Here is a 14,430-nt window from a genome sequence, read left to right on the forward strand (position 1 = left end):
AAAGAGGCATTGCAATCATCTAACTGCTTCCTGCCTTTAGTTAATTCATGGGCCCAAGTAAGGAGTCAATGCTCCTCAGCAAAAGCAGCTTTTAAGCACTGCTACAACTTCACCACTGCTCTTCTTCCAAAACCCAAGCAGCCCTGCTTCCACTGGAGCCCTATCAGCAAGTTAACTGCAATACCAGTTTTCCTGGATTGAATTTCAGCAAGAGAGACTTCTGCTCCTTTGTTTCTGATGATGGGCTAGGGAAAATGCCCAGATCTAAGCCTTCAGGTGGGCAGATGCTAAGGAAGCCAGAGTAAGGCCCAGTAATCAGCCCACTGGGGCCTCTGAAGAGCTGGGGCTCAGGAGTGTGCGCCTTTGCTGACTTGTGCAGGTGCAGTGATGCTCCAGAGGCCCATGTTCCATCCAAAACAAAGTTAATTAGTTCATATCCTGGCCTCATTTTGCCCTTGGATCTGAATCCAAGACTCTTGGGAATGACTTTGTAAACCAAGTAGGTATTATTTCTCTGTCTCTAAACTTTATTAGGTTAATTCAAAATACAAACATTCTCTTTCTCAAATTAGGCTTGAACTGGAGATTCTAGGCTTTGGGGGACTCCCAGAACCTCTTTGCAGATCTGGTGGTTTTTCTTTCACTTACTTGTGATTAGTGCTCCAAGTCCTCCAAGGTCTGTTTTGTAATCAGAACTAATATTGCAAGAGATCAAAGACAGATTAGCCAAGCCAACTCTCCTCCCTGAGGCCTCAGGGATCGGACCAAGGTTTTATCTCAAATATTTTCAGAATGATTTTTCAAAAACCTTAACAAATACCTCCCCCAAAAGTTTCCACCAATTTCCCACATTGGAATTCCTTACAGGTTTTCAAAGTTCTTCAAGAGTTTGCTTAAGAATCTACAATGTATGTGCCCTTTCCTTCATATGGATCTGAATGCTTTGAAGGCAGCACACAGATTGTACTATGATGGTTTTATTAACACTTATGGTGTCTTTTCTGATTAAAGATGTGATACACATTCCTTTTAGGAAAACACAAATGTGACATTACAAGTCACATATAATTTCACAGCCTAGATGTTATCACTATTAGCATTTAGAAAATAGTCTTCCAATAGTCAGCATGGTGGCACACAACTAGAATCCTAGCACCTGGGTGACAGAGGCAGATGAAACAGGAGTTCAAGGCCTGCCTGGGCTACATAGTAATACTCTGTCTCAAAAAATATGTATTCTTCCATGATTTTGAAGAAATGGGTACTTTAACTACTATTACCATATTTTTCTGCACTTTTGGGACAGAAGACTGGAGAGTTTAGTCTTCTTATAGGTCAATGTTTGATATGCAGAAAAGTTTATGATCATTAGTAACTTTATAGTTTAAACAAAATAATTCTGGGATCTTCAAAATTTTTAAGATAATTGTAGAAAACTTTGTAAATAGTTTCAAATCTTATTTTTCAATAAATACAAAGACTTGGCAGAAAATTGTTTGGGGGGGGAGCAAATGTATTATTTGGTGAATTGACTTTCCAGTTATTGGACTTCAGCAAATTGGCTGTTTGGCATATTGATAATTCATGGTGTTTATGGTGTTACAGTGTCTCGTGCTTAAGGGATGGGAGAAAGACAAGGTATTTTTTAATCTAAGACACTCAAAATGCTTTTGATTGAGCAGGTGCAGTAAGACAGTGTTTGTAGAGAAAAGGCAAAGGTTGAAAGGTAGAGAGTCGGCATAAGCACCAGAGACAGGGTTCCAGGCTGGATTTACAGCCAGTAGTTCTGAGCCAGGTAGATGTGACACTGGAATGAAATCTGATGGGAGCTGCAGAAGCATAAGCTGTGGTGGTTCCAGGCTGCTGCCTTCAAGAAAAGGTGGCATATATGTAGCTCCTTACCTGGATGGGGTAGACTGGGTCTGAGTGCCTTGAACCATCCTGGCTTAAGAGGAAGCAAAGAAATTTTCCTAGGATCTGAATGTAAGAAGTTTATTTGCCTGACAAAGGTATCAAAGAAAAAAGAAACATTAATTTTGTTCTTCTTGGAGAACTAGGGGCTTACTCACCCACAACCCCTCTTTTTTAATTCCACCTGCCTGTGGGCAGAACAGTCAGCACTAGGAAGAGGCAATACTTCCAAAGGTTCCTCAGCTAGTCCATGGGAGCTGAGATGATGTGGTTTACTTATGACATCCTTCATCACTCATGTGACTGCAGCTTGCAGTAATTCTGCAAAATTAGGGAAAGTGTTTCCTATGAGAAGCAGGGGGAAAATGAGTTGCCTGCTATAATGCACAAATTTGACTTCCTGGACCATCCATTTTTAGCCTTGAGGGTATCAGATGTTATACAAAAAACATTGCTAACCTGTGAAACTTGCTGTGGGCATTGCAATGAGCTTCAATAGCATATTTGTTGTCACCCTACCCTCTGTGTCCACCAACCAGACCATCCTAACCCCAGGCCAAATTTTCATTGATCATGATAGCTTGCAGTGGTTTGCCAGTTCTTCAAAGGTTCATGGATTGACATAATCCTAACATTCAATTGTGTCAGAAAAGACACCAACAGCCTAGCTAGTAGACCCATTGAATGATATTTAATGGATGGAAGAAACAAACTCTTGCAGTTAAAATCTCCATCAAGAACATAAATGCCAAGCCATGAATATGTTCTGTACGTGTAAACTTTAGGAAAATTTTTTTCTGCTTTCCAGATGTTTTCTTTGTCCTCCTTAACATTTCCAGATCACTTCCTAAGTCATTAATTCCTTTCATAATTTAAACTAGTAAAAGAGAGTCTAAGATTCATTAACAGGCACTGGTGTTCTCAAGGCATGGTCTCTGCTCTAGAAGAATTAGCATCACCTGGTATGATCTGAGAGTTAATATTACTAATTAAGATTGGAATAAAAGAACTTTTGCTTGTCAATGGCTCATGATTACCAAGTGAAATCAGTAGTACTTGACAAATTAAGGTCAATGAAACTGATGCTGTTTGTGAATTTATTATTATTCAACAAAGTCTGTCATTGTGGAAGGACAAGAATTGGCACCACCTGTGAACTTAAAAAATTCAAATTATGGGGTCTCTCACTAGCTCTTCTGAGTCAAAAACTCCAGGGGTAGGCCCATGAATCTGTATTCTAATAAGTTTCCAGGGGATTTTGATGCGTGAGTTTGAGACCACTTCTGTGAGGGTAGATGGTATGTGATCATCTCTCAGGAATAAATGTCAGAGCTCCCCATCCCCCCAGCCCCCAGACAGTCTAGGGCTCTTTCAAGGGGTTACAGATTTTCCTGTTTCACTTATGATAAGAGAAAGCAGGAAGTGCCTGGTTTTAACAGATGCCCTCAGAACTGTGGGGGAGAAAACACACTGAGGAACAGTCACACGGCAATGAAGAGAAGAGGATTTTATATAATTTTAAATGTCCTCTATGCTATGAAGAGAAAATATCTCCAAGTAAAACAATGGGGACCCCAGGGACAGCCACTGAATTTAGATCATGGGTTTGTTCAACATGAGGGTGAAAGGAAGGGACCGCTTTTGGGTGCTGAGTAGATTCTGGTTTGGGGAGGTTGACAGCCACACTGACACTTTTTAAGAAGGCATGTTATATTTTCAAATCAAATTCAGCATGCAAATCTCCTTGAGAGAAGGTAACCAAGGCTATCTTCTATAAGAGGATTTGTGGTTTGCCTTGATTAGGTCTATATAAAACAAATTTAAGGAAAAAAACCCCACTAAAATACTAGCAAGGTCATCTCCAACTTGGCTTTGCATTAATAGATACTATCATTGAATTTATACTAGTTAGGATGAGCTAGCTATTAGAATAAGTGGAAAAGATCACAAAAGGCTTTGGGGCTAAAAATCTGTATTCAAGTATCAGTTCCACTACTTTATAGCTGTGTGACTTTGGATAACTTACCTATGTTACGCAGTCTCAGTTTCCTCTTTTGTAAAATGGCAATAGTGAAAGAGCCTATGTCCCCAGGATGTTATGCTGACTAAATGAAGTGAGGTACAGCAAGTCCCTAGCCCACTACCTTGTAACCAGTATAGGCCTTGGGAAACTTATTATTTGTATTGCTCATGACCCAGGACCCAATGTCTTTGGTGGATGAAGTTTAAGATATGGGAATGAGTGAATGAGTTATAAGCAGTGAAAGGGAAAATGAAAGCAGCACAGGAAAGAGCAGCATGCTGTTCTAAATGGTGAGGGATCACATCTCTCCCTGGCATACCCTCTGTTGGATGTAGCAGAAGAGGGACTTAACTGCTATCTCCTTTTGACAAGAGAAATCCAAGGATTGTCTCCAAGCTCTCATAGAAGGACTACACAGCTTTCTGAGCACTGAGCGTCCCTGTGATTTGCAACTTTCTCCATCCATCTGCCAAGAACATACAGTTCTGTCTTGAGTCCTCTCTGAGGACATGAACCCTTATTTGTTTTGCTTGGCACTTTTGCTCAGTGTGAAGTCACTTGCTGTGCTTGTACCCCACTTCATGGCCAACACCAGTTTCTAGCATGCTGAGGGTTGATACTTTCCTTTCCTAAGCCAAGAGCCCTGCTGTCTCTCAAGGCAGAGTGAGACTCTGGCAAATGCAGATGGACAGAATAAGCCCTCATTAAAAGTTGGAGGAGACAGGCTGGAAAGTGTGAGTTCCTGGGAGCATGGGGACATTTACTCTATCTTTCCTTTGGGACCTTAGTTGTAGCAAGATAAAGATTGGAATATCTGCCCAAATTATTTCAGTGATCTGATTTAAAACCATTTTTTCATAAAAGTAGTATGAGGAGAGTAAATATTAGAGCACATACTTGCACAAGCAAACACATACACTTTGAGTCTTTTGACTAAATACTCAACAAACTTGAGGCAAAATTTTATGTTTAATTTTACTGATCGCCTGGGACATGGGTATGCTTTCATATTGCCACCTTTTAATTTCCACCTTCACTCACTCTTCCTACCATTTCCTAGATTCTTATCACATTAAAAACAGTTCCTACACAGTTTCCAATAACAGCTAAGTGCTCCCTGTATAAAACAGACTCTGCCATGCACTTTATATGCAAAATCCCACTTGGTCCTCAGTATTCTTTGAAGTCAGCACTAATGTCTCCATTTTGCAAATGAAGAATTTGATGCTTAAACATCAGCAGGAATTTGTCTCTGGATAAACAATCTGAGGAGGACAGTAGCTGGGATATGACCCTAGGATGCTGGGCTCCATAAATTTTACACTTGAGCATTATGAAACTGTGTCTCAGACCCTGACCCTTTCCCAAAGATGTTAACATCTGCATCTAGCCATTCCCTATCTACCTTACTTACATAAGACAAGAAATCTTATTTCCCTACTGCAGCTATGAAGAAGGAAAATGTTGATGATTTTTGTGTTTGCTTGATCATACTAGAGAAAACATGATTTGGAGAAAAGAGAAAATTTCCCATTCATGCCAAAGTATCAAGATTTGTGAAGCCATGAAAGGAATTCTGCCCACCCTTCTCAAAGCTCTCAGTGTAAATCCATCTGTCTGCTTTGTTATGCTATATGTAGAAACCACTCAACAAAGGTTTTTGCTGTTGATGCTAAGACAACATTGAGTTCACAGTTTTTTTTTTTTTTTGACAGTATTAGGATTTGAAGTCAGGGCTTTGTGCTTGTTAGGCAGGTACTCTACTGCTTGAACCACACTTCCAGCCCTTTTTGCTCTGGTTATTTTGGAGATTGGGTCTTGCTTTTTGCCCAACCATGATCCTCCCATTTTATGCTTCCTGCCATAGCTGGAATGACATCCGTGCACAAACACAACCAATTTTTTTTTCCCATTGAGATGGGGTATCACAGATGTTTTTTGCCCAGGCTGGCCTGGAACCACAATCTTCTTGATCTCAGCCTACCACATAGCTTGGGATGACAGGCACCACTGCACCCACCTGTTGGTTGAGATGGGATCTTGCTAACTTTTGACCAACTGGCCTCAAACCACATTCCTTCCACTCTCAGCCTCCCAAGTAGCTAGGATTATAGGTGTGAGTTCCCAGTGCCCAAAAAGTTCAGACTCTAATATGAAAGACAGTGAAGAAAGATGGCCTTACATACTAAATGTTTTTTTTTTTAAATCCATTGACTTGTTCACATGTGACATGTTCAATAGATTTTCTCCCCCAAATAAAAAGTAATACAGTCTCTTTACAGAATTGCACCCACTTTTGTGCTACTTATTATCATCTATTAGGAGTCATTTCCCAAATCCACATTATCTACTCTAGATCAAGGTGGTCATCTGCCATGGGCATCCTCCTCTGATTTCTCCACAAACATCCTGAGCTTAATTACCAGATAGGTATCACTTTCTACCCCACTCCATTCCTCAGGACAGCCAAAGGGCTCCTCCAGCTACCTAAAGCAAACACCTGCACACACCTCCTCCTTCACCTAGTCTCCCAGGTTGTTGACTCTGACCTTGAACAGAATCTCCCTCTTCTGGGTGTCCACTTCCATCGCTATGGCCCTCCTCACTCCTTTCCTATTGCACTACTTTTCCAAGCGGTTTTCCTGCCTCCACACCCACCCTCTCCCATCCACACTTCACGAGAATGTCAAAGGCCTTTTTCTAATATACACACACCAGGACCTCGGTACGTCAAGTCCAAACTCTCCAAATTTTCAAGAAAAGCACTTCAAAGCGTCATGGTCTTTGGCTAGAGGTGCAGCTCAAGTGGTACAGCACCTGCTTTGCAATCACGAAGCCCTGAGTTCAAATTCCAGTCCTACCACCGCCAACAATAAAGCCTCGTGAGGTGGCTCCTTTCCTGTGTAGCAACCTTCATCCTCTTCTCAACCTCACTTGACCTTCCAGCTAAGTTGGGTAACTTAAGAGTTCTCTGTCATTCCCCTTATGCCCCTGTACTTTGTATGTGTCAGTCATTTTGTCTAGAGGCCTATTTCTTTTCTCTACTGGTGAATTCCTATTCATGCTTCAAGATTCAAATACAGACTCATTGATCTTGTGGGAACTCCTTGGTTCCTGCTAGGTAGAGGTAAGACTTTCCCCTGTTGCTCCCTGAACACATTTCTATTCTAGTGCTTACTAGTGTGCCCTTTGATTATTCATTTACAGAGCTGTCTTTCCCAATTCATCATAAACTCCTCTGGGGCAGGGCCTCCATCTTTTTCATCTTTGTGTCTCTAGCACCTAGTGCAGTACTTGGTATGTCCAGGGAACCTGGTAAACGCTTATTGAAAAGATTGATCAAATGAATGAGTGAAATTTATCATGGTAAAAATGTTACATGTCCTTCTCTGAACCAATCACTGTAGCCATAAAAAATGGGAATGGGATCTTCAATTAGTGCCAAACACTAAAGTGTGGGAAAGGCCAGTCCCAACAATCACATAGCCAACAAAATGAGAAGGTGGTTACCAAGGAATATGAAAGGTGTCTAGGGCTGGGCATGGTGGTATACTTACTTCTATAATCCAAGCTACGTGGGTGGTAGAGATAGGGGAATTGTGGTCTGAGGCTAGCCCTGAGCAAAACTGAGACCCTATCTGAAAAATAACTTGAGTAAGCAAAAAGGAATGGAGGTGTGGCTCCAATGATAGAGCAAGTGCCTAGCAAGTGCAACATCCCAAGTTAAAACTCCAGTGTTGCCAAAAAAAAAAAAAAGATATCCAGCATGTCACCTGGAGGTGTCAAGTCTAGCTCACTGCTCATTTGCTTTGAATTAAGAATCAAAAGCTCCTGACTTTTGCTCTTGGCTTGTTAAGACACTGACTCATTCTGACTCTCAGTTTTCTTAACTATTTTTAACCTCACCTTCAGTACTCACTCTACATATTCCTCATCTTGAGAGATTAAGAAAGTTAAGTAGAAAGCTCAGTTTCCTTTTGTTTACCCCATTCCGTCCATCCCAGTCTTGTTTTAGCTCCTCATATTTGGTATACAGATTGTGATGTGTCTAGCTCAAGGAATGGAAAAACCACATCCCAAATGCCTTTAACATTCTCCCATACTACAGAGTCTACAGGTAGACTGCAGGAGGTGAGACCCATGCCTCCATGTCTTTTAGCTCTGACCTCCCTTGAGGGTTGTTCTCACCCTCAACCTTGCTTCAAGATGGCTACAGTGGTTCCAGAAACCACAGACCGAGGAGAACTCCCCCTTCTTGTGGTTCTATAGGCTAGGGACTTTCCAAGAAAAATCCTAGTGTTTTACTGGTAAAACACTGGATGCACCCCTCAGCCAATCTCTGGCAATGACAGGTATGTGACTTATGTGGTTGGCTGAGATCACTCAAGATTCACTTCTGAGCTAGGGATAGTGCTATTTTGTACATGGTCCCAAGGTAGAAAATAATGAAAATGACAAGAATCTAAGATAGCAGGTGATTGAGCACTGGATAGTACAAACAGGTGCTATCAGTGCCGTCCTACCACTGGGCCCCATCACCTGAGTGACCATTACTGACTTCTGACCTCCAGCCCCTCTACTTCTTTGCTTGCAAGTCCTTGCCTGCTTTTCTGCCCACACTAGAAACAGCCCTCAATCAATGAATGATGATAGCATTTATAGGCTCAAGTGTATAAATGCCACAATTTCTGCATCCTTAGGATGAGATAACTCTCTAGTGTTTTTTCTACCTTGGCTTCCAGAATGTCCCAAGCAGAATTAAGCTCCAACTGCCCACCATGGCAGCAGGCTTGACCACACAGTCTTACAGGCTGCCTTACTTTCCTTGGCTTGCCAAAGCATTGTGGTGTTTCCTTTACCATTTTTCACTTCCTATCTCAGAATTGGCATCTTGGGAAAATCAAATAAGATGCTTTGTACCATATGTCAAACTCCTTCCTGAGTCCAGAGGCTTTGTGTATAAGGTTTCCATCTGCTCAAATGTGCTCCCTCTTTCTTTTCCCTATTTCAGTGTAAATGTCATTTTCCTTGGGAAGCCTTCATTGACCTCCCACCTCCCCACCAACACACCTGATGACAGATAGCCAAAGCTCATTCTCTTATTTTGTGCTTTTTAAAAAAAAATTTTTTTAATTATTTATTTTTTTGTTAGCACTGGAGTTTGAACTCAGGTCTGTACGCTTGCTAGGCAGGTGGTCCTATTGTTTGAGCTACTCTGCCAGCCCTCTTATTTTGTACTTCTGCTTAATCTGCTTATAATGGTTGTAATATAATTAATTGTGTAACTACTTGCTTTTCATTTCTAATCCATTTAGACTGTGAGGTACTTGAGGACTGAGACTCACCACCGTATTGCTGGCAATTTACCATAATGGCTGGCACAAAATAAGGGTCAAAGACTTACTAGCTTTTGGATGGATGAGGCTTGTGAGGGGACTAAAGATATGAGTTTAGGGTCATTTTCATAGACAAAGTTATCAAAGCTTTCAGTTGGGGAATGTGGGGACTCACACCTGTAATCCCAGCTACTCAGAAAGTGGAGATCTGGGGGATCACAGTTCAAGGTCAGTCTGAGAAAAATGTTAGGGAGACACCATCTCACCCAACAAGCCAGACATGGTGGCAGGTGCGTGAGGCACAGGCAGAAGGTTCCTGGTGTGAGTGAGTCTAGCCCCAGGCAAAAATGGAAGACTGTACCTGAAAAATAACTAAAGCAAAAAAGGGCTGAGGATGTAGCTCAAGTGGGAGAGCCCTTGCCTAGCAAGGACAAGGCCCTGAGTTAAAACTCTAGTATTGCCAAATATATATACTTATATGCGAGCATATATAACTCAAAGCTTGAGATGAAAAAAGACCTTTTATCTGTATGACTCCTATATAGATCTACATTTTTTTCTTATAATAAAATATAGCTTATAACTTTTATGCAAAGGAGGGAGGCCCACTGTCTGAGGGAGAATCTTGGCATGATTTAATTATATATATAAAGGTAATTTTAATTATCTTTTAGGGGTTTTGGTAGACAATGGATTCTACCCTACATCCACGATTCATTCATTCAAATCCTACCTCATAGACACTATACAAAGCAAGACCCTAGAATTATTTGCCTTCAACCTTTTTCAAAAGTCACTAGACAGACTATATTAATGGAAAATATTCTAGGATTTCAGTTTCTCTCTGTCTCCCTTAGCTATATTTCTACATTGTGCTTTTGGCTTTCATTAAAGGAATAAGAAACAATCCTAGTTGGTATAGTGGTTCAAGCAGTAGAGTGTCTCCTGCCTAGCAGGAGGCCCTGAGTTCAAACTCCAGTACTGCCAAAAAAGAGAAAGAAACAATCCTATTAAATCAAACACTGTATATACTGGAAAAGAGAGACTGAGGACCTTGTCTATTTTGTCATTTGGTACTCCCATGGGAGAAATTTCCTTCAGTGATAAGTGGCATGAAAGAAGATTAAATATAAACAAACACACACATGAGTACATGGCTATCTCTTCGCTAGCACACTTTCACAAATCCCTTCCCTCCACAGAGGGTGAATCTGGGTTTTGTGGGGTTTTAGGCTTAAAGAATTTAGATTCCCTCTTTGAGAAAAAATTACAAAACTACAAATAAAAATGTAAAAGAGCCAGGGGCGAGACCTGAGTAAGGGTCCCTGAAATTTAATCCATGGTTTCACAATGGATCAGGATCTGACTTTGATCCAGTGATGCTGGTCTCTTCCTGTTTCATACTTTGGAAACATTCATTTGACCTCTGGGATTTGTTTACATTGCTTTCTTACTGGGAAAGCCTCCTTCCTTCTTCCTCTTTCATCCCTGGGCCATATTTTTTCAAGTTTGGTTCCATAATGCCTACTTTGATTCTCCCCACAGAAAAGATCTCTCTTCCCTGAAGTCTCACAATGCTAGGTTAGAGCCCGGGATATCTGTCATGAAAATCTATTGGATTGCATTTATCACCTCCTCCTCAGCTCAAATGCCCACTTTCTGGGCACAAAGACTGTTTTTGCCTTTAGATCCCTTTCAACACTTACAATGGTTCTGGGTAGAGCAAGAGAGGAGAATGGAAGGGAAAGGATTGCAGAAGCAAAACAATGGGGTCCAGGGTCAGGCAGGTCTGTCAAGGGTCCTGGCTCTGCCACTTCTGAAGGTGGGGTCTTCAGGATCTCACTTAGTCTCTCTAGATTTGATTTCTCACTGATTAAACAAACATATATTTATTTCACATTATTGTTAGAATTAAGTTAAAGACTCATTCATTTCCAAGTATTCATTTAGCTCCTCTCTTGGGCCATTTTTGGCAACAGAGACTTGGAATAACTGAATGAGAAATGCTCTCTGAGTGAGGGTTCTTGCAGTTGGGTTGGGAGTTGGAAATTTGTAACGGATAAGGATAAGGCTGTAATGGACACAAGGGCAGAGCATGGAGTCAGGTATGTGGAAAGTACCCAACAAAGAGTTGATCAATACATGACTGACACAATGAGGACATTCAGAAGAGATGATTAATTTTGCAAAAAGAAAAAAAGAAAGAAACTTCATAGATTTGTAGGATCATCCATATATAATAGATATGACAGTGTCAATGGTGTATAAATGGTACACATTAAAGAAAAGCAACAGGAAGAAGAAAGCAAAGATTATATGAGAGATTAGATGAGAGAAAGAAACAAAAGGGGAGGAAGAAGAACCCGAAGGAGGGAGAAACAAGAAGGGAAGTCTTTTGACTCGCCTGGCCGAGAGTGCACTCCATGCCCCCGAGGAAGTCAGCCTCCTTCAGTCCATTGTGGCTGCCAATATCATGAACTTCGAACCTCAGACGCTGAACCTCTTCAAAATAGAAGTCCACAGTAAAGAGTTTGGAGTACACTGGGTTTATGCAGGTACGAATCACCTCTGTCCTGTCCACCTGCAAGCACAAAGAGTAAACCTATGAGGAACAGGACATTTTGTTAGTATCCTGGAAGCAAGTTAATCTTGTGGTGTGTCCCATAAATGCCCTCTATAAAGACTTCGGGGCTGGCAATTTGAAATGCTTCCTTTAGGAAATGAGCCAAGCTTCAAGGTAAAAAATCTTAGAAGACATAATGAAGATTCTGAAGTTTTGTATTGGAAGGTTTGGAGTATGCTATGTTATTAGGGGATATGTATTAGGGAAAGATGGACAGCCTGGAGCCTTTGTGTAGGAGAGTCTGGAGGCACATTTGGGCTCAGGAGGAAAGCAATCTGTAATCAATTATTGATGTCTGATGGGCACAGTACTGAAAAAGTGGCAGGGTAGGTGTCTCATTTTACCCAACTCTACTCTACTTGGAGTTTCCTAACTCAAGATTCCCAGCATAATGAAATAAGCCAGACTGAGAAAGACAAACATTGCATGTTCTCTCTCATATGCAGAATCTAGATCTCAAAAAAGGAATGACATGAGTGTAAAGTGGAAGGATTGTTTGAGAGAACAGCAGGAGGTGAAAGGAGAGGATGAAAGGGGTAAATATGATTGACATACGTCATACACATGTATGAAAATAAAATAATGAAACTCTTTTTAAAATTGCTTCAAAGGGTGAATATGAAGGGGTACTAGAGGGAGTGAATTTGAAGTACACTATATATATGCGTGGAAATATCACAACAAAGCCCCTTTATTCAATTAGTATATGCTAACAAAAAAAGAGGATGTCAGTTGACCCCTATTTTAAGACCACTTTGGAAAACCAGTTATTCATTACAAAATTATTTGTTATATCTGGTTAAAATAAAATTAACTAGTCTCCGTCCAAAAAAAGAAAGACTAGCGGATGCAAAGTCACTTCTTGCTCTAACATTCCTTTGCATTCTCTGATAGTAATTCCCCATTTGTTCCCCTCTCCCAGATTCATATCTGCCACTTTCTGTCCTATTTGGTAACCCAGGATGGAATTTCTTGGGCTTTCTTACCCTCTGGGTTCTGAGTGGAGTCAGTCAGAGGGAGGCCTTGGCAGAAAATGAGGATGTGTGAGAGCAGAGAGGTGCAGCCCTGCATACGAATTCTGGTATAGACTCTTCCATCCAGATGGATTTTGCTGGGCTTTGGTAACCCAGGCCCTCTCTCCACTCTCTTGATTGAGGGATAAGTGATGGCTTCTTGCTGTTGCTACCCATGATGTCTCAGGTGCCTCACCTTCCTCCTGTGACTACCTTAACCCTTCGGGTTAAAGAGTTGACCTTTAACCCTCAGGTGATGTCAATTGTTTTCTACTGGGGTCCTTGTCACTACGTTTTTTTCTTCTGCATTGGTCACAAGTAAAAGTACGCAGAACCATTTATATTCTTTGAAGCCTTTGGGAGCCAGTGATTATGAATTCCAGATCCCACAGCACCTTTCAACATCAAGGATAGGAGATACTTATCCTTCATGGTTTACACATCAGCTGGAACCTATATATTCCTGATGGCTTTCACAAAGAAGCACAGTTTATCGTATACTTCCCAAGTATCATTTCTTAGCACACACTATAAAGACATTTCTTTTACTTTCATATAAATAAAGGGAAGGCAGTCCTCAACTTCCCACTTCTTTGACCCACAATGAAAGTCTGATCCTTACTCTAGCTTCCCCTGGCATCCCTCTTAGATGCAATGCTTGACCCTTCCATTCCTTTATACGGCCCTGTGTGAGAGAATGTCTTTTAAAGGACAATTTACTTGGGGGAAATGGACAATCCAGATCACAAGAAGGACAATAAAGTTCTTGTTATGTCTCTATCCATCAGATAAGCAGACAGAAAACCAATCTTCAGTCCACCGTTGGTTGGGATTTTACAAATTATTCTTTAAAACAATGGTTATTTGACTACTCTAGCTTCCCATGAAGACCTAGCTTCTATTTTAGCTGATATATATCCCCTCATTTTCCTCAATGTGCCTGCCTGGTACCTAAAAGCATGTTTTCAATGTTTGGTCCAATTGTATGGGATAATGAGTCATATAATCAGAGATTTAATTGTACTCATGTGGTGACTTTGGATAGAGGATTTCAAAATTATCCCCAAGAAATAAATTTTATATTCTTAGGACACAGAAAAAAAAATCTTCTTGTTGTTGGAAGAAGAGAACTCTAAGTAGCTTCAGATGATAAGAGATAGGAGATGGGAACTCTCAACTTTGTTTCTCTGTTTTAACAATTCCAAATGACACAAATGTGTTACTTCTTGACTTTCAGATGTAATTCCCATGTAGAAACAAAGTTCATGTTGGCATTAAGCCACATTCCTCAGACATGCTATCAAGGTGAGCTTCCAGAATATGTAACACTGACTAATTGGTATTTCTTGTTTCCTTTTGTGCGGTACTGGGGTTTGAACTCAGGACCTTGTGCTTGATAGGCAGGTGCTCTACCACTTGAGCCACACCCCTAGCCCTTTTCTCCTTCAGTTTACTTTTCCAATAGTCTCACTTTTTTTCCCCAGGGCTATCCTCAGACTATGATCCTCCTGCCCATGCCTCCAT

General features: G+C 40.9%; 1 protein-coding gene across 5 annotated transcripts in view; it reads right to left on the reverse strand.

Annotated features, from left to right (window-relative positions):
* Positions 1-14,430, reverse strand: part of Cpne4 (copine 4) — a 661,593-nt gene that overhangs the window by 148,353 nt on the left and 498,810 nt on the right. For 4 of the 5 annotated variants that reach the window (XM_074059816.1, XM_074059817.1, XM_074059818.1 and 1 more), the window contains exon 3: positions 11,675-11,851. The exons of the other annotated variant lie outside the window; for it this stretch is intronic. In XM_074059816.1, the coding sequence (XP_073915917.1) occupies positions 11,675-11,851 (177 nt within the window). The remainder of the gene's footprint in view (positions 1-11,674; positions 11,852-14,430) is intronic. 5 annotated transcript variants of the gene reach the window in all.

The sequence above is a fragment of the Castor canadensis genome, chromosome 17 (assembly GCF_047511655.1).
Source record: "Castor canadensis chromosome 17, mCasCan1.hap1v2, whole genome shotgun sequence".
NCBI classification, from domain to species: Eukaryota; Metazoa; Chordata; class Mammalia; order Rodentia; family Castoridae; genus Castor; species Castor canadensis.